Genomic DNA, 21,238 nt, shown 5'->3' with positions numbered 1-21,238 from the left:
ATACGGGTAAGGGGTTCGAAAGCGGGTCGCCATGTTGCCCCTCCATCTTGAAAGTACATTAGCCAAAGAGGGACTTACTCATAAATTCAAGCTTCGCCTTTCGCGTTTTAACACTCGATGGCACAATGTCGAATGTGGACGAGGTCGAACTGGAAGCCATGTTAATCTTGGACTAAATCGGCCACCGTAGGAGTTAAAACGAAATCGGAATTGAGAGGAGCAGAAAAAAAATTTATCTGGATGGTCATATACCTTTTCACCACTAGATGGGGGAACATATCACACAGTGTAGCTTTAAGATGTACCTCCAAGCAAAAATTCTAATTTTTTTCCAATCTGGTGAGGATCAGCTGATTTATTTTTAAATGTTTTGATCTAAAAACCTCACATGACTGAGAATGTATGTGTTTACTTTTGGTTTATTTTTGTATTTCAGCACACTGCAATTCTGTTTTCCTATAACCATACAGAAAACCCATTGTTGAGATGGGAAGTGTGCTGAATATAGGAAGTTATTACTGAAGGGAACAATTGTTTTACAATAGTTCCTCTATTTTATCTATATATTTGATTAAAGAGAAGACATTGTTCTCTTCGGTCCTGTACACCATGGAGAGGGATTTTGTTTTCTACATGTTATGTTACACTATTCTGTTTCACTTTTTAGCCTGTAATGAAGCAACACCATGGGCTAGGAGACAGTGTCAACAGGTACATTTATGGTTTTTATTTTGCATGATTTTCAACATGATGGACAAAAGCGAAGCATGAATGAATATACTGTGAATGCCAAGTTTTATCTTATGTTTTACTGTTTAAAGTAACTTTCATACTTTCTTTTTAGATAGCTAATGGCTATGACTGTAGTGATATGGACCTACAATTAATTCCAGATGAGGTACCAAATTCTGTCCAAATTTTGAAATTTAGCTTCAACTACCTGCCTGCCCTATACAACTTCACTTTTCAGAGGCTAAATAACTTGCATTCGCTAGACCTGACAAGGTGAGCAAAGTTTTCTTTCAAGTTTAGCTTGTAAAACCGTGTATCAGAGAATCTAATGTTTCTTCTTCTTACACTCAAACCTTTTACCTTACAGGTGTGGCATCACTTTCATGTATGAAGACATTTTTAAAAAACAGCCTTACTTGGAATTCCTAATCCTAATCGGAAACCCACTTGTGTTCATCGCAAGTAGAGCTTTTTCTGGACCGCTAGCATTGAAATATCTCAGCCTAGCTCAGTCAAAAATCAAAAGCCTATCAGACATCCCATCAGATAATCTTGCACATTTGGAGGTTCTGGACCTTGGGGGAAGTGACATTCGCTCATTAGATGGACTAAGCAGTTTCCGCTGGCAAAAATTAAACAGCCTGCATCTGGATATGAATTCTATTGAACGGATAACTCTGACTGACTTAGAACCAATCCACAATCTGGTCGGGATGAGCATCAGCTTTAAAGGAAACGATTTTGTCTATATAGAACCAGGTGCTTTTCAGTCACTGAACTTGATTAGTCTTGATTTCAGTGGCTGCTTCAGCAAAATGGACTTCTCCTCCCTACTGAAAGGGCTTGAAGGTATTAAAACCAACAGACTGAATCTGGGATTGTATGAAACCGATCCAAATGTGAACATACCATCAGCTGCTCTACAATCTTTTTGCAAGATCCTCGTTACTGACCTAGATTTTCAGCTTCAGCATTTCTTAGACCTAAATAATTCCACGTTTCATTGCCTTGAAGGGCTTAAAAAGCTTGACCTTACCAGAACCCACCTGGATTCATTGCCCTTTAACATGATTGGCCTGTCCACCTTGTCCCATCTGGTGCTAGATGAGAACAGATTTTCAGATGTCTGCCACATCAGCACCGGAAGCTTTCCCATGCTTACGCACTTGTCCGTGAGCGGGAATTCAAAACCCCTCAATTTCAGCAATAGATGCTTGGAGAGTCTCAGAGTCCTAGAGGAGCTGGATCTCAGTCTTAGTTCAGTAAACCACAGAGGACCTTGTTGTAACGACCAGCTGTTTGGTCTGGGTGAACTGAAGCTCCTCAATCTCAGCTATAGCTTACCAACATTCTGGAGTTCACAGCCTTTCAGTGCGATTCCACAGGTGGAGCACTTGGACTTCAGTCATTCACTCTACACTCTGAACGACAGCTCACCATTCAGCAATCTACAGAGTCTCAGAACTCTAAATCTTTCCTGGTCAAATACAAATCTGACAAATATGCACATCTTCAAAGGCTTGAAAACCTTGCAACTCCTCAATTTGAAGGGGAACCCCATTCAAGGAGGGGTTCTCGCCCAGACAGAGCTCTTCAAATATGTCTCTCTTTTGGAAACCCTCATTCTATCTTCATGTAAAATAACTGCCTTTGGAGAGAACTTGTTTAAAGGTCTCACACGTCTCAGGCAAGTAGACCTGAGTGAAAACAAGCTTGTCAAACTGAGCACCTCTGGATTTTACTCCCTGTTTTTTATCCAACTTAACTTTGCCAGTAATGACATTGTGACAGTAGATGTTGAGAGTATTATGAATTTGGGTAAAGGAAGTACTGTTGATCTGAGCTACAATCCCCTAGCATGCAACTGTAGCAACTTTCAGTTCATCAACTGGGTTAAGAAAAACACAATCAAAGTAAAACACTTAATGGAGACTGTTTGTAACGCTACAGGAACAAGAATTATTGATGCTAAACTTCAATGTGAATTTCCTGTTGGTGTACTTGCATTTATTATAATTCTAGTTGTGATTATAATTGCATTTGCGGTTTTCTGCCTTGTCAGGAGAATTAGAAATTATTCAAGTTACACACAGCTGTAAGTTCAGTTTGTTTGCAACTGCCGTTTGTTTTGCTACTCAAATGTAGAGCATTAATGTTTGCTTTAAGTTGGAGATCAAAGTTGGCTCAAATCCTTATTTTATTGTTATTATTACATGTACTTTTTAAATAACATATTCAGGATGAATGTCCCTTTTCAGGCTCGTCAACTACTTCCTTAATTATTCTGTTTGCGATGTTTAAAGTAATTTTAAAGCAATTTGAATTTTAAGGACAATGAAATACAATAAAAGGTTATTTTGACATGCCTTTTTATTTTCAGTATTATACAACTTTAGAAGTATAAATATTACTATAGTATACAACATCTATGACATCCATAGAGCTTTCTGTGGGTGATGTACAAAACTCAAAACCACATCTCTTATTGCACAGATCCTAAAAGACAATGATAAGCAGAGTCATCTACATAAACACTGTTTTCACACATAGAGAGACAAAAGAAAACTTCAGGAAACAAGCAAGAACATACTGAACTGGAAAGACAACAAACAATTAGGCTACCACACAGACGTTCTTCAACAGCAAGTGTCCGCTAAGAGGAACTCACACACGCACACACACGCTCACACACACACATCGATCACAGCATAACTGCCTGTGACGAAGCACATTAATTTGGCAAATAACACAAATGTACAAAATATACATCCATGAAGTAGTTGTAAACAAGCATTTAATGTGCTTCTTTAAGGATTCAAACATTAATTGTCAGAAAAGGAAGGGGGATAAAGAAAAGAAATACCAACAAATTAAATGTCTGGGGTTAATTCATGGCAATATTATTGATATTTGAGAACAGACAATACATATGCCCTATAAAACATTCACATATTATCATTATCATTAAAGTTAATATGTTGTCCTCAAAATCCCAATAAGTGTTGTGTTTATCTTAAGGTGCCTTGTATCTCTTCAGACCTCCTACACTACATGTGTGAAGTCTCCGAGGAACAGAAACTTGTGTGCTAATATGGTTTAAAATCTATACAATCAACTTTGAATTGGCTACTTTTTACATGGTGTATTCTGTTATTTAGGTAATTATGCACATTTGCGTGTCCAGCTCATATGCTCAGTTTACATAAAACATTAATTGCAAATACTTCAATATCATACTGTAATATAGCCTAGATGTTTCACAATATAAGTATCCTGAAATGGACCTAGATATAGAGTTCCTTTGCTTTAAGTTGGCATGTGATGTATACATACCAGTAGAGCTACAGCAGGTTTAAAGTTAAGACCAAATATCAAAAGACACAACGATTCCCCCACTCCTGATACTAACCTTCAGTGGTCACTATGCAACTCCCTAAAGATCTAATCAAGCTTAACCAATGAAAAATATGCTTTTAAATGTTAGGGAACGAGGAAAAAGGAAAGAGCGCTTTGAAAGGTCTAAAAAGTGCAGTAAATGCACTTATCAGTCCGACTGCATGACTAGAGATGTTAATAGCACAAATGCATTTTGCACAGTATTACACAATCGCCATTTATAAGTGTTGCACTTTGCATATGAATATGTTAGAAACTGATTGGACATGAAAAATGAGCAAACTCCTGACTTTTACCACAAGCCCTGACATACCACAATGCCAAGTTGCTAAAGCGCATTTGATTATCCCTGTATAAGCCCCTTTAACCAGACCAGGGGAAGTACATCATGTTCTTGTATGCTAAATGGGAAACGTTAGCCCTAAAACCTTGATATTGTTCTTTTTTTGAAAAACAGATTGTATATAATCTACATAGTAGCAAAACTTAATCATGGGGTAATCCTTCAGTTTCTGAAACTGGCCTTTTATATAATGTTCTACATCTGCCTTGTCTCTGTTTTAATGTAAATGCATGATTTCAAGCGGCTTCAAGTACGAACATTTAGAGAACAACTCTGCTGCGTCACTTAAAATACATATCTGAAAATGCATGTGGTTAACCCCTACATACCTCAGTGAAACTTCAAATACACTTCATTTCAGAGTGAGACTATGATTATTCTGCTAGTTTAGACTCTATATCAGCGCAATTACTGAGCAGATGACATCACTAGCGACTAACATTGAATACAGTATACAAACATATGACATAGCAAAATATATACATATAAAACATACAACACTCATTTTCAACCGATCCCTCTGTACAATTAATGCTGCCGTATTTACAATATATTGCATAAAAATTAATCAGTAGAAATGCATGGGAAAGGAATGTGAATTTTGCCATGACCTGCTAAGAACAGCAAGTCATATTCCCCCCAAAAACTCTAAGGCCCCTTCCACTACGATTCCAGAACCATAAGATGATTCCAATATAAAATAGTTCCAGGTGAGAAGCACAGGACAAAGTGCATTTCCTCTGTGCACCACTACCCAAAACAAAACTTTGCTGATAAGGTCAAATGAAAAAAACAAAAAAAAAACGTTCAGACAAAAAACAAAATAAATTGTAGTGATCTGTTCTACTTGCAGAGTGTAAGCCATATTATTAGCACCATTGCTACATATACTTTCCTAGTGGTTTTTAAATGCATCAAAAACCAGTAAAATGCATAACGCTAGCTTGAATGAGCGTGAAGCCTTTTTTACACAGTCAGTTAACATGCACCTTCAGCTCTAAATTTGAGGTGCTTTTTGTTTGGTATAATTACACTCCCTAATTGGCACAGTTCATTTAAGCCTTAAAAAAGGCATCTACACTCCGTCTCCACAGTTATTGCACACGCCACTTGTTACATCACACCGCAACACAATACAATGTCTACTTTTGGCGCTTTTGCAAGATCTAAAACGTGACCACAAATCAGCAGCAAAACATGTTAACATTTAGACTACACTTTTTTTAGACATAATATTAACAAAGCATTATAGATCACAAAACAAACAAACAAATTCCATTCTCTGGTTTCTCATGAATACCCAAAGTAACAGCTTCACCGGTCCTCAGATAGGAAGGCTTAAAGTTATTACATATAGACAAAAATGAAGTTTACATCCTCAGTCCTTTTAAAATGTAATACGCTTGGCAACTACAATACATCACTTTTTACAACTTAAACCACGTAGCGGATCCTTTGTTTGTTTAGAACGGACTGAATCTTTTTCAAGAGTACAACTATCCTTTGCCAAAGGCATGCCTCTTGATGAGTCTTTACGGTTATTTTTGGGTGCTGACGATGCATCTTGATTGGGTTCCTTTCTCTTCTTTTCTACTTGCTCTTTTCGGTTGGATGAAATCTGTTTGTCAGACACCTTTGACTCACTGGCGACATGTTTAGGGTCAGGACTAGATATAGCAGGTGTAGTCTTCTCTACGGGATCACTTGTGCTAGAGCCCTTGAGAGACTCTGATCTTGGAATGTCAATTCTGGACTTTACTTGTTCCTTAGAGGAAGGTCCCAGTGTTTCAACCACAGCAGCACTGCCCTTACCAGGAGGAAGCCCACTAGACACATGTATTTTAACAGCTGGTACTGGCAACACTGGCACGGATCCACCTTGAGAACCAGTACGGGTCTCTTTCTGAGGCTGGGATTTAGGTGTAGACAAGACTGACTCTCTTAGCTCCTTTGGATTTACTATGATGTCCTTGACAATGGGCTGTAGCTGTGCTCTGTTTACCTGCTTCCCCTTATCTTCAACGGCCTTCCCAATAGATTGCACAACAAGTGGTGAGTCTACTCTGGGCTTGTTTTTCGAACTCAAAGGTGTTTGTTTCAATATAGCAGTGCCAGACGTCTGTTTTACTGCGGTCTGTGCTGAACTTGTCTCTGTCGTGGACATGCCTATAACTTGCTTATCAACCTTCTGGGTGTCTATGTCAAGAACACTCTTGAATTTCAGTTTTTCTTCTGTTTTTATTGTGGATTGCACATGCACAGTGTCTTTTGTTGAAGTGTCACAACTTCTAGTCTTTGGTGGGCTTGCACCTGTGTCCTTTGATGTGATATTCATGTTTACTTGGCTTCTGAAGATGGCTTCTTGCTTTTCACAGTTTTTTGAAACTTCAGCTTTGCCTGAAGAGTTCGGGTTAGGGGCACAGGTAATCTTTTCAGTCACACTGCATTTGAAGTCCTTTTTAGGGGCTATTTTATCTCTCGAGTCCATTTTGTCTCCACATGCTGGCCGATCCTTTACCGTTAAATTGATTTGGCTACTTGTCTCCACTGGATTTACCTTGTCTGAATGTTGTTTTTTGTTTAAGGCTGGTTGAGACTGATGGGTTTGCACATTGAATTCTTTGCAACCACTTGACACATCAGAATTTAGTTTTCTGTCTGAGATTTGTTTGGAGAGTTGAGCTGAATTATTTGCTGTCTGTTTATTTGCCAAACCAACAGAGCTTGACATTTTGGCACATGTCTGATCCGACTGTGGAGGTTGGATGGTGGTAGATTTTACTTCAGCCAACCCAGAAACTTGTGGGGTGGTGCTTGCACAGGCCTGGGATTTTGAATCAGTAGAAGACATGGTTTTCAGTGGGGTGGCAATGGTAGATGGAGAGGCTTTTCTTTGAAGGGTAGGCTTGGGAGACAACGAGTTTTTAATAATATGGGCCTCAGGTGCATCTGCTAGTGTTGAGACAGAAGACACAATGGATGTTGTGACTGAAGAGCCTACAGACAGACTGTGCAGGGTGGGTGCTGTTTCTTTGACATATTTCTCTGGTTTAGCCTGTCCGGAGTCAGCAGCTGAGGTTGGCGTACAATCAGTTCTGTCTCTGATTGCAGACTCCATGTTTTTGTCTAAACTTTTTACTCTGGTAGATGATGTGCTTCCCTTTAAATCTTGAAGACACTCTGGATTGAGGTCAGAAAAGTCTTTGGTGCTGCCAGCCCTATTCCTTTTATCTATCAGAGACTTGGATGCAGCCAAGGTTGGGCTTAATGTCGCAACTGCATTGTCTGTAACGTCTTTCGATGGATGGATCGGTTTTATCACTGAAGCGTATGTGTTGGCTGGTTTGTCTTTATTTATGCTATCCTTCTCAGTGGACAATGCTGAACTGGGCAAACTGGTTGGTGTCTCACTCAGTCTACTATTATTTTTGCCAGAATTTGCTTCTCGGGTTTGCTGGACAGAGTTGAGTTGGGCAATAAAAGCAGAAGACACTAGGGACTTGTCAGGTTCATTGGCTTTATTAAGGACTGGTTGTATCTGTTGAGTTTCATTTTGCTTTGGAGAGGTCTCCTCTATATTTTCCATGTCATCTTCCTGGTCTTCATTGCTGACTTCCCTGATAGAGGGTGTTTTCCCACATGCGAAATGAGCACTGTGTCGTGCAGCCCTCATCTCCTGAGCTGTCTTTAGCCTACTTTCAGATTTCACACTTGTGTCTATGGACTCTAGTTTACTGGTTGTAATCTGCAACTTCATTCCATCATTTACTTTATTTCTATCGTACAGGGCCTCATTGCAAGCTGGATTTATTGTACAGTCCTTATTGGAAATGGACTCTTCTTTTGTAATGATTTTACTGCTCAAATACACACTGTCTTTATGGACTGTCTGTGGACCTTTCTGTTTTTCTGTGGTTTTCTGTTGAATTGGCTGTTTTACACATAGATCCTCAGCTGATATAACACTTTCACCATGGCTTTCTGCCATTTTGGAAAGACATGTGTCAGTCTTGGATACACGAGGTCTAGAAAGCAGACCAATGTCCAAGGTGCCCTCTAGAGGCTTTAAAGACGAAACAAGCCGACCCTCCAATTTGTACTCCGAGGAGGTCTTCCTGATAGGGCCATCAGAAGCGATCATCTGAAGTTTTTCCACCGCACTCTCCCCTCTCCCACTAAAAAGCTTAGGAGCCAAAGTTTCAGAAGTGCCATGGATATTGCACATGCCCCCTTTAACATGTTCTAAAGCCAATGCAGAATCCAGCTGAAGACTTTTTGACCTAGTGGTGTTGAAATGAATGCTTTCATGAACACCAGAGGATATTCGACACAAGGATTCCTCCCTCTCCTCAAAGGACTGCCTCTTCCTAGCAAACTCCATGTTGGAGGCTTTGAAATCTAACCTCTCTGGTTTATTACCTTCCTTCATTGACCAAGACATTTGTCGCTCTGATTGACATGAAAGTGACCGCACATTTTCACTTAAAAATGATACACAGTCCCCACTGGTGACAGACTCTGCTATGCTCTCACAGACTCTTGGGTTTAGTTTTTTGTAGAGGACATCCTTTAAAGTAACATTTGTAGACTTATCCAAGGATCCAGATTCAGAAACCTGGGTTCTCGCAGTGGGACGTGTTAGGACACCCCACTCCTTTTCTTCACCAGCAGCACCTTCCACATCTTGCATGGTGTCTTGTTTTTGCATGGACTCCCGTCTCTCAGCCCAGTCCTGCCTCTTCACCACCACTTTGGCCTTCAGCTTCTCCCTATCTAGCTCCTCTACTGACTCCTGTCGGCCAACTTTGCGAGTGACAGCCCGCTTTAGGCAACCCTGCTCAGCAGGCCTCACCCGAGTAATAGTGGGTGGCTCACAAGAAGTGCTCTCCTCTATGTATGATGGGGTATACTCCCCTCTAGATGAGGCCTCCCCTTGAGACTCCTCTTGGGTGACCTCCAAACTGTGCTTTCGGGTGCATAAATGTTTTTTGTCACCCGCGTAAGAAGGGGAGAGCTTCTCCTCGGATTGGACTCGCTTCAGGAGTGGGGACCGAGGAGGCTCTGCACTTTTCGGTCGCACCATATGGCGTACAATAGTGGGGGGTGAGTGCATTTTGGTAGGGAAGGCCTGAGAAGTTTTGGAGCTTCCCACAGTGTGAGCCAGCAAGGGAGATGGGGACCTCTGAGGAGAAGTTGGCTGAGGCTGAGGAGTAGGGGAGGGTGTGCGAGCTAATGGTGAGAGAGGAATGCTCCCTGCTGATTTACGTCGGCCCTGACGGAGCCGTCCAGGTAGTTTGGGACCCAGGCCATGCAGAGTGCTGGGTCGGATGTGGCCAGAGCCAGCAGGTGAGTTAGGTGCACTGGAACTGGGAGAGCTACTCTGTGATGAAGTTCCACCTACAACAAAAAGTGGAAAGATAACATATGAAGATAATACAGTGGCAACATTCTTTTTTAAAATGACTCAGATTCAGATTTTATAATTCCACATTGAACTGAACAGGAAATGCTCAGAGCACTAAAGCAGCAAATATTTACCTCCCTTGACATGTGACATCAAACATGATTAAAATGTGTTTTTATCAGAAACATTGTCTAGGTAATGTAAGACACAAACCTGACTGGCTGAAGTCAGGTGCTGGGCGAAAGGCAGCTGTGGGGGAGCGTGGTGAGATGCTGTGTGTGGGAGATCCAGGCAGACTCTCTCCTGAAGACAGAGAGCGGTTCAGCGAGGAGAAACTGCGACTGGTGTGTAAAAGTGGAGAGGGCTGCATGGCAAAGCGCTTGAATACAGAACGCCGCCTGGAGAGGGAAAAAGTGTGACTGAAAAAACAATTGGAATATTCAGAATGACATAGTACCAAATACTACTCATATTACTTTTGCAGCATACAATATGCTTCTAATTTGTAAGAATGTACAGGATATATTGAAAGCACGCTTAATGGAATACTATATTTCTTAATGCAATGCGCTAAGAAATATCAAAAGTCTCTCTCTCTCTCTCTCTCTCTCTCTCTCTCTATATATCTATATCTATATCTATATCTATATATATATATATTTTTGTTTTTGTTTTTTAGTTTTACAAAAAACTAAACAAAAAAAATCAACAACAAAAAATTATTAAAATGTTAAAACAATTTCTTTGCAAGAGGAATGCAACAGAAATACACTTGCCAATATTAAGGTCATATGACAATATATTCTTTAACATTAACATCTGATAAACAACTAAAATGATTATAATTACATACTGCCTACGGTTTCAAATAATACCATGAAACTATTAGGCAATATACAGTATATATAATGCATTGTATGCAGTAGTAAGTACACTAATTTTCCATTCTAAGCACAGTCAATGAGTGTAGATTACAAAAATATTGCAACAACAACTACATCTAGTGGCAGTGGGGGGGATCTTGCTACTTAGGTGTAGGTAGCTTATCCAAATTTATGTGGTTATGTAAACAGACAATTGTAAAAACCTAAACAAGAATAGTGATGTTCCTTTTTTCTTACCTTTCTTGGGTTTTCTCTTTCTTGGGTTTCTTGGTTCTTCTCACCATTTTGCTTCTGTAACTATTTCTTCGAGCTGGACCAGTTTTGATAGAAGTGTTTTCAAAAGGGGTTGTGGATATAGCAACTTTACTTCCACTCTGTAAAAACACATGCAAGTTTCACTTACAGAAATACTTTTTACACAAAATGAAAAACAAGCAGTGAAAATAGTGTTGTGGTTTTAACATCAATTGGTTTTTGCACCTTCAGCAGTAGTTCCACCACCTCAGTGTGAAGCAGCCCATGAACTGTTTCTCCATTTACATGAGTGATCAGGTCTCCAGCCTTAAGACCAGCCTTGTGAGCAGGACCACCATCCTCTACGTTCTATTCCCAAACAAACCAAACAAAAAAAAATCTTATAGTTCAAAAGCTTTCATAAATGTCTTAAAGAAATCAAAATGGAATACATTTTTACATAGTTATGCCCTAACCAGCCATGACCTCAACAAATAAGAATATATGTCAGCTGTTTGGCTTTTATCGTGATGTACTGGACAGCTCGCCCACACGTAAACGAAATTTTTCAACTAAACATTGAAATAAATCTAAATAATAAACTAAATTAACCCTTTAAACTAAATTACTGATCGAATTATTGATCTAAAGCCCACACTATCACTGTATGATAATTGAAATGAACTGATGACATCAGAGTTTTTTCCAGAATGGCTATACAGCTGAATAAAATTATGCTGCATTATTTTCCTGTTTAACACAGTAAAGCTGCTTTGAAACAATCTACATTGTTAAAAGCGCTATATAAATAAATAAAGTTGACTTACCCAGACCATGTGATAAACCGTATAAACGTCACTGTCACAGGCGTAGACCCGAATCGCTCGCAGAGTGAAGCCAAACTTCTTCCCTGAACTGTGGATGATGATTGGCTGACGACTGCTGACACCGCTAAGTGAGGAATCTCGGCTGGGGGAGGAGTCTCTAGAGGATGGGTCTGATGACAGTGAGTATGGCGAAATGGGGCTTGCTAATGGTGACATAGCAAAAACATCTGGGGGAACAAGAAGATAGGTCAAATCATATATTAATAAATCAGTAGTTTGGCACTGTACATAAGCAAGTAACCACCTTACTTTTATTGAAGACTGAACAGTGGATTTGTTTACTTAACTTTAGTATACATTAGCATTAAGTCCAGCACATAGATTAAATTCATTTTATTAAATTAAATATTAAGGTAACCTTTACACTACTGTTCAAAAGTTTGGGGTTTGTAAGATTTTATTAAATGTTTTTGAAAGAAGTTCAAGTTTTTGTTTTACCATGGCTGCATTTATTTGATCAAACAATAAAGTAAAAACAATGATTGTATGAAAAATTATTCCAATTTAAAAGAACTGTTTTCTATTTTAATACAGCCATTAGTCCTGTCTTCAGTATCACATGATCCTTCAGAAATCATTTTAATATGCTGATTTGGTGCTCAAGAATAATTTCTTACAGAAAACAATTGACACATTTTCCTTTTTCAGAATGTAAAGAGCATGATTTATTTGAAATAGAAAATGTATGTAACTGTAAAATTCTTTACGGTCATTTTTGATAAATTTCACAAATCCTTGCTGAAAAAAGTATTCATTTCTTAGATTTTTTTTTTTTTTACTAATGCCTAACTTACTAACTTTTTAACAATGCCTAACTTACTAACTTTTTAACAATGTATATGAATGTGTAGGAGAAAGTGTGCTTTTCAAATGCTGTAAGCTCATCACTTATCTGCAGTTCATTTAAATTGTTTAGAGGTGTGAAAAAAGGCTAAATCTTTTACTATACCATTTATATATAAATTAAAATAATTTAATGTAAAGGTTAAAACATTACTTTCTCATGTAGTTCTTGTACACAAAATACAGTGGCATGAAAAAGTATGTGAACCACTTGCAGAATCTGTGAAAATGGGAATCATTTTAACTAAATAAGAGGGATCATACAAAATGCATGCTATTTTTTATTTAGTACTGTCCTGAATAAAATATTTAACATAAAAAATGTTTACATATATTCCACAAGACAAAAATTATTAAAATAACCCTGATAAAAAGTTTATGAACCTAAAAAAGGTTGAAACATTCACTGATGCTCCAGAAGGAAACAATGCATTAAGAGCCGGGGGGTGAAAACTTTTGAACAGGATGAAGATGTCCAAATTATTCTTATTTTGTTTAAATATATATATTTTTTCATTTAGTACTGCCCTTCAGAAGCAACAGAAGATACTTGCATGTTTCCCAGAAGACAAATTAAGTACAATTTACCTTGATTTTCAAATTCAATAGGTTTACACCCCTCAGCTCTTAATGCATTGAGTTTCCTTCTGGAGCATCAGTGAATGTTCGAACCTTTTTTAGTAGTTGTGTTTGAGTCCCTCAATTGTCCTCAGTGTGAAAAGATGGATCTCAAAATCATACAGTCATTGCTGGAGAGGGTTCAAATATGAAAAAGAGGCTGGAAAACTGAAGAATGTGCAGGACCTGGAGGATTTTTCTGAAGAACATTGGGCAGTTTAACTGCTCAGGACAAACAAGGGACTCGTGAACAACCAACACAAAAAAAAAAAAAAAAGCCATGGATCATCCAGGGAACGACACACAGCACTGAGAATCAATGGTTCATAAACTTATTATCAAGGTTATTTTAATAAATTCAGCTATTTTTTTGTCTTGTGGACTATAAGTAAAAAAATGATGTAAAATATCGTATTCAGGACAGTACTAAATAAAAAATAACATGTATTTTGTATGACCCCCTCTATTTAGTTAAAATTATTCCCATTTTCACAGATTATGCAAGCGGTTCACATACTTTTTCATGCCACTGTAACTAACAAAAAGATGACACAAAGTTTGGGAACCCCTGACATGGATAATAACACTTGGCCACACATGCAAAGACACCCCAGCAGACTCGATCACATACACATCAACACAACACATGTTCTTCCAGCACTAGCATACACTCACCTCCAGGGATCATGAGTGACAGGGCACTGGTAGATACTGATTTTGGCACTTTGCTGACTGCACACTGTTTGTCCGTAGTCTCGGGTTTGGGAGCAGTCAGGAAGGAGCCTGTGTCAGACGAGGGCTTACAGGAGATGTCCAGACTCTCCCCTCCATCTCCCTGGGACGGCACCTGATCCAGGTGCTCAGAGAAGCTGCCTACTCAGAAAAAAAAAGATTAAGTAGAGAGATGCACTAAACAGACCAGACACTATTTCCAGAGCATTATATATATATATAATATATATATATATATAATAAGTAAAGTAGGTCTGCACTGAATCTGTGTTCAATTTCATTTCGAAGACGCAAACTTTCGAAAACAGGTTTCAATGTGCACTTTTTACTTTTTAACATTATTGTCTCCATGTAAACTACAAAAAACTGATTTGTGAAAATGGTAATATGACGCGCATACATATGTGTTCAGTCTATAGGCACATAGTGTTTCTTAAAGTGACATCGCCAACTACTGACCTGGCATGCATAATACAGCGTTTTTTTTAAAAAAGTGATCCGTGTGAACAAGGATAATTTTGATAACATTGTGGTCTGTATACGAAAAACACAAAAGGGAAAAAAAAATGTGATCATTGTTGTTGTGAAAACATACCCTAATTGTAATAAGTATATTACAATTTACTTATTTATTTATACATTTAAAAATCTTTTTTTTTTTCCTTAACTCTCGAGACCCCAGACAAAATTTTATATTTGGTAACACATTTTGATGGTCCACTTTAGACATTCTACTAAGTAACTTTGCAACTGCATGTCAACTACAAGTCATTAGAGTATAAGTAGACTGTCTACTTAATATCTGCTAACATTTTATTTTGATCATCCCAAAACAGACTTTGCAAGTGCATGCCAACTTATTCTATAACCCAAACCCTAACACCTAACAGTCTGCTATAGTCTGCTTAGTGGCGGGCCGTGCATTTCACGCCTAGGCCTTCAGTGGTATCCAACCTGAATTAATTCACCTCTTAATAAACCATTAATATTAAACAGAAACGCAGTATAACAGGGTGTTGCGTCTCTCATGGAGCGAGAATGAATTATTAAATTATTAAATCATTTAAGCATTATTAATGCAGGAAACCCAATTGACAAAATTCAACAAGTCTCCTTTCACTGCAGCCACAACTGCGCCACATACATCATATCTAACAGAAGCATCGATCCGCTCCGGGGTTTCCGTGCATTTGTGTAGTAGGCTAACGTTACCTTTTGAGTTCTCCGACCACGGAAAGCAAATTGTGCGTTTTTTTTCTGCAAATTTTACACAAAAGAAAATGCAACGGCATAAATGGTTCTTGAAAAATCTTACCAACAGTATGACACATTTATTTCAGGTGAGGTTCAAAGATAATACAAAGTGTTTTACATTTAAACCCCACAAAACTATATTTTAATAGTTTGAAAATGTTGTAAATAATATATTAATAACGAAAATAATAATTTAAAAAAATAGATCATGAATTTACAAGAAAAAAATTTATCACATTCATCACGGAAAAAACGGGGCACGGATTAGCCAGCCCAGGGTTGACTGTAGGACATAAAAACTGTAAATAAAATGCATTATAGCTTAACTTACTCACCAAAATAGGCTATGATTATTTGTACACAAAACATGCCAATGTGCGCAGCTGACCCATCCTCTCAAATAAATCAAGGAGATCCGCGGGACTTCAAAATCAGTGATGGCAGTTAGTTCATTTTTAGCCGGGACAGATCGAATAGCGTTCTGTGCGTTAAGCTGGAGAAGGCAGTATGCGGGAATTTTGAAAATGGCTTTGTAAGTATGTTAATTAATACATTCATTTCTTCTCCTCTGTCAGCCATTGAGGTTTGAAAAAACACAATTAAAACTACAGATGTTTTATCTTGTGGCTACTAGTATGCTCTCTGACCATCCAATCAAAGGACATGAAAATGCCAACATTATTGTACGCTAGCTAGATGGCCCTGCTGTCGCCAACTCGAAACCTGATTGGCTGATTAAATCGGAGTGACTATCTGATTGGTTAAAGCACAACGTTTCATTGCCATTCATTTTAAGCTAGAGGCGCCCGCAATATTGATTCTGAAGGCCTCAAGGCAGATTTCTTTGACCTGGCAACACATGATGGCTGAAATATGATTGGATAAAAGCTCTAACATAAACAAACACTACTGGAAGCAGCACAACCAAGAGTATTTAGAGTAAGTAGAATGTCTAAAATGGACCATCGAAATAAAGTGTAACTGAACATTTTTGTGGAGCAAATCAGCACTGTACCTGAGAGGGTGGAGTTACTGATGGTGCTACAGGGTGTGGTTGGATCAGGCTCATCCTGAGGCAACTCCCCAATACTGAAGGTCACTTTACTGGGGTCTTCCAGAGACAGGGAGCCCTCACCACCCTCCACTTCTGCTGAGATGGCAAACTTAGGGAGACCAGAGCATCTGCTCAAGCTGGTGCTCTCAGTGTCAGAAGAATGAGAGAGAGAGGGGCTGAAGAAGAAAAACAAGAAAAAAATTATATGATCCACCTGGAAAAAAAAGGTTCTACAAACTTAAGGTGGTTTTAGGAACATGGTAGCTGGTTTCTTGTATATTAAATGTTAATGTCAAAATAAATAATTTATTGAAAATCATTTTCTGCGAGTGGCATGTGAGTATAGGTGCATTTATTCTATGATGAGGTCTTAATTTTTACACTGGATCTGAGCCTTTTTATGGACAGGGTTTGTGGGTAACATACATCTCAGTAAAGTCTGGAGTCCAGCTCAGTGAGTCAACAGTTAGAGGACTGTCTGTTGTTTTCTCCGTCTGTTCTCCTTTCTCCTCCAGCTGTCCTCGAGACAGATCCAGACTACTGTACACCTACCACACAGACACAAACAAACAGCATTTATATATGCATCAATAAACTCCATTACATCTCTAAGTAAACATAAGCCACAGAATACAACCATGAGAATGAGACAATGAATGCTGAAGCACACACATGTAAAAGGTAACTAGAAATGCCTCTGTTGGTTTCTAGGTTACTGCTAGGTTGTTCCTAGGTTGTTCTGGATCACTACTCTCCCAAGCCAAATTGGTGGCAAATTCAAATAAATTTGTACAATCTAATTTTGTCTGATCTTCTCATACCCCACTTTAGGGTTGTGTTTGGGTTGAGGTAAGAGATGCAGCTTCATGCTTTTTATTAAATTTTTTATTTTTATTAAAATCATAAGTTTTTATACAAATCTGAAATTAGTACAAAACAATTAATAAAATGGCAATCACCAATCACCCCTTATTATCAAATGCAATCAGCCTGCAATGCATGACAAAGAATGTTCATATAAAATTGAAATAAAATTTACATTTCACAAACCATCTCACTATTTAAAATCTGTCTAATACAGTGGTTCTTAATGAGGGGGGCGGGACCCACTAGGGGGCCTCAGCAAACTTCTAAGGGAGGATGAATTAATTATTTAAATCAATAATATATATATATATATATAGTGAGGAAAATAAGTATTTGAACACCCTGCTATTTTGCAAGTTCTCCCACTTAGAAATCATGGAGGGGTCTGAAATTGTCATCGTAGGTGCATGTCCACTGTGAGAGACATAATCTAAAAAAAAAAATCCAGAAATCACAATGTATGATTTTTTAACTATTTATTTGTATGATACAGCTGCAAATAAGTATTTGAACACCTGAGAAAATCAATGTTAATATTTGGTACAGTAGCCTTTGTTTGCAATTACAGAGGTCAAATGTTTCCTGTAGTTTTTCACCAGGTTTGCACACACTGCAGGAGGGATTTTAGCCCACTCCTCCACACAGATCTTCTCTAGATCAGTCAGGTTTCTGGCCTGTCGCTGAGAAACAGGGAGTTTGAGCTCCCTCCAAAGATTCTCTATTGGGTTTAGGTCTGGAGACTGGCTAGGCCACGCCAGAACCTTGATATGCTTCTTACAGAGCCACTCCTTGGTTATCCTGGCTGTGTGCTTCGGGTCATTGTCATGTTGGAAGACCCAGCCTCGACCCATCTTCAATGCTCTAACTGAGGGAAGGAGGTTGTTCCCCAAAATCTCGCAATACATGGGCCTGGTCATCCTCTCCTTAATACAGTGCAGTCACCCTGTCCCATGTGCAGAAAAACACCCCCAAAGCATCATGCTACCACCCCCATGCTTCACAGTAGGGATGGTGTTCTTGGGATGGTACTCATCTTTTTTCTTCCTCCAAACACGTTTAGTGGAATTATGACCAAAAAGTTCTATTTTGGTCTCATCTGACCACATGACTTTCTCCCATGACTCCTCTGGATCATCCAAATGGTCATTGGCAAACTTAAGACGGGCCTGGACATGTACTGGTTTAAGCAGGGGAACCTTCCGTGCCATGCATGATTTCAAACTATGACGTCTTAGTGTATTACCAACAGTAACCTTGGAAACGGTGGTCCCAGCTCTTTTCAGGTCATTGACCAGCTCCTCCTGTGTAGTTCTGGGCTGATTTCTCACCTTTCTTATGATCATTGAGACCCCACGAGGTGAGATCTTGCATGGACCCCAGTCTGAGGGAGATTGACAGTCATGTTTAGCTTCTTCCATTTTCTAATTATTGCTCCAACAGTGGACCTTTTTTCACCAAGCTGCTTGGCAATTTCCCCGTGGCCCTTTCCAGCCTTGTGGAGGTGTACAATTTTGTCTCTAGTGTCTTTGGAGAGCTCTTTGGGCTTGGCCATGTTAGTAGTTGGATTCTTACTGATTGTATGGGGTGGACAGGTGTCTTTATGCAGCTAACCACCTCAAACAGGTGCATCTAATTTAGGATAATAAACGGAGTGGAGGTGGACATTTTAAAGGCAGACTAACAGGTCTTTGAGGGTCAGAATTCTAGCTGATAGAGAGGTGTTCAAATACTTATTTGCAGCTGTATCATACAAATAAATAGTAAAAAAAATCATATATCGTGATTTCTGGATTTTTTTTTTTAGATTATGTCTCTCACAGTGGACATGCACCTACGATGACAATTTCAGACCCCTCCATGATTTCCAAGTGGGAGAACTTGCAAAATAGCAGGGTGTTCAAATACTTATTTTCCTCACAGTATATATGTGTGTGTGTGTGTGTGTGTGTGTGTGTGTGTGTGTGTGTGTGTGTGTCTGTATATATATATATATATATATATATATATATATATATATATATATATATATATATATATATATATATATATATATATATGTGTATATATATATATATACATATATATATATACATACACACATTATATATATATACACACACACACACACACACATATACACATACATATACACATACATACACACATACATACACACATACATACACACATACATACACACATACATACACACATACATACACACATACATACACACATACATACACACATACATACACACATACATACACACATACATACACACATACATACACACATACATACATACATACATACACACATACATACACACATACATACATACATACATACATACATACATACATACATACATACATACATACATACATACATACATACATACATACATACATACATACATACATACATACATACATACATACATACATACATACATACATACATACATACATACATACATACATACATACATACATACATACATACATACATACATACATACATACATACATACATACATACATACATACATACATACATACATACATACATACATACATATATATATATATATATATATATATATATATATATATATATATAAACTTATAAAAACTTTAAATAACTTAAAAAAAATATATATAACTTAATACAAATCCTAAAAATAGATAGAATCAAGTAATCCTTTTTTTGTTGTTGTTTGAGAACCACTGTTGAGAACCACTGGTCTAACTATAAAACACAGCCTTCACCACACATCTTCACTGCAAGCATTGCAAGCATGATAGTTTCTAGAAGGAACTCATACTGCAATGCACCAAAGCCCTGCATGCCTGAGAACAAAAATGTGCACAAGTATTTGTTGTGTATGATATTGTTCCCTGAACTACAAAAATGTATCCCTATTTCAAAAGCAAATGCATGTAAATCTATGAGATGAGCTTTATCCCAGAGACTGTTGGCCATAGTGTTAGACGTCTTTATTAAAACATGCAAATTACAAACATATAATTCATCCGCTGAACAGGACTCTTCTAATCGGAGTCATTCTGCACTGCATGTATTTATCAAGTGTTCTGTATGTGAGGAAAGAGAGAGAGACACAACTCACTTTGGAGAATCGGTGTGAAGATGAGGAAAACTGCCGCAGTTCCACATTGAAATCTTCATCATTGGTATCCTCCTCCTCCTCCTCAGTTTCTAAGTGATGGTACCTATCAGACCGTGCTGCGATTGAAAGAAAATGTGTCACATTACGCTGTGATGCGTCTCATGTCAGCTATTTTAAGACTCCATTATACATTTTAAAGTGAAGTTTACTGAAAAAAACGAACATTCTGTCACCTAGCTTGGTCATGAATGATACAATGCACAAACAGTATTTTTACCTAAATCTATATTTATTTTGTAACATGCAAACAATTTGATACTGAAGAGTCCAACTCACTTAGCTAGAGCAAATTATTGAAATTTCTCCAAACAAATGACCAAGAATCATATCACCAACCAACTGTGCTTTACTAATATGTGACTAATCAGTCTGGGAACATCTGATCCTCACTTAAGACATACAAATCAGACATGGACACTGGCTCTCAGCCCTGCTCTGCCTGCATGGACCATGAAGGACAATGACTTCACTCCTGCTGTCACTCACTGTCAAAGTAGCTAGTGTCATCCTCAGACTCCAGCTGGGGGATAAACTCTGCCTTCTGCCTCAGCAGGCTGTTCCAGTCCAGACTGTGAAAGAACTGGTGGTGCTTGACCTCATATGCCCCTCCTGCTTAAATATACACATCCAAAATTTCAGAAAAACCCGACAGCCTTATCATGTCCTAAACAGGCATGATGCAATGAAGCAACAGCCAATACATTCTATTTCTATGTCTACTTTAAAAAAATATATACAAATGGGTAACACTTTATTTTACAGTGTCCTTGTTACATATGTTGCATGTACTTACCATA

At 38.2% G+C, this 21,238-nt stretch overlaps 2 protein-coding genes across 9 annotated transcripts in view; one reads left to right on the top strand and one right to left on the bottom strand.

Moving 5' to 3' along the window:
- The first annotated feature begins 454 nt into the window (after positions 1–454).
- cd180 (CD180 molecule) lies at positions 455–3,093 on the top strand. Its single transcript, XM_079814531.1, has 3 exons — positions 455–711; positions 845–1,005; positions 1,100–3,093. Exons 1-3 carry the CDS (start codon positions 610–612, stop codon positions 2,829–2,831), a joined length of 1,995 nt encoding a protein of 664 aa, XP_079670657.1. The 5' UTR covers positions 455–609; the 3' UTR covers positions 2,832–3,093.
- Positions 3,094–3,096: 3 nt separating this feature from the next.
- The window catches only part of mast4 (microtubule associated serine/threonine kinase family member 4), a 170,279-nt gene continuing 152,137 nt past the window's right edge, over positions 3,097–21,238 (bottom strand). For 3 of the 8 annotated variants that reach the window (XM_079814507.1, XM_079814510.1, XM_079814513.1), the window contains 10 exons: positions 20,928–21,053; positions 20,382–20,497; positions 16,808–16,929; positions 16,343–16,557; positions 14,017–14,214; positions 11,821–12,047; positions 11,240–11,362; positions 10,997–11,133; positions 10,089–10,273; positions 3,097–9,868 (listed from right to left, as the gene is read on the bottom strand). In XM_079814507.1, the coding sequence (XP_079670633.1) occupies positions 5,892–9,868; positions 10,089–10,273; positions 10,997–11,133; positions 11,240–11,362; positions 11,821–12,047; positions 14,017–14,214; positions 16,343–16,557; positions 16,808–16,929; positions 20,382–20,497; positions 20,928–21,053 (5,426 nt within the window). In that variant the 3' untranslated portion in view covers positions 3,097–5,891. Of the gene's footprint in view, positions 9,869–10,088; positions 10,295–10,996; positions 11,134–11,239; positions 11,363–11,820; positions 12,048–14,016; positions 14,215–16,342; positions 16,558–16,807; positions 16,930–20,381; positions 20,498–20,927; positions 21,054–21,238 lie in introns of all 8 variants that reach the window. The other 5 variants (XM_079814506.1, XM_079814508.1, XM_079814512.1 and 2 more) reach the window with 3 other exon arrangements.

The sequence above is a fragment of the Gobio gobio genome (genome assembly GCF_949357685.1).
Source record: "Gobio gobio genome assembly, chromosome: 4".
Classification (NCBI taxonomy): domain Eukaryota; kingdom Metazoa; phylum Chordata; class Actinopteri; order Cypriniformes; family Gobionidae; genus Gobio; species Gobio gobio.
Note: the sequence above shows the minus strand (reverse complement) of the source record. Positions and strands in the feature narration are given on the sequence as shown.

Bases quoted from the DNA above. Each gene is read 5' to 3' on its own strand.
- cd180 (XM_079814531.1), top strand. From the start codon at position 610: ATGGAGAGGGATTTTGTTTTCTACATGTTATGTTACACTATTCTGTTT. The intron at 712-844 runs GTACATTTATGG...CTTTCTTTTTAG, and splicing joins CTAGGAGACAGTGTCAACAG to ATAGCTAATGGCTATGACTG. The intron at 1,006-1,099 runs GTGAGCAAAGTT...TTTACCTTACAG, and splicing joins CATTCGCTAGACCTGACAAG to GTGTGGCATCACTTTCATGT.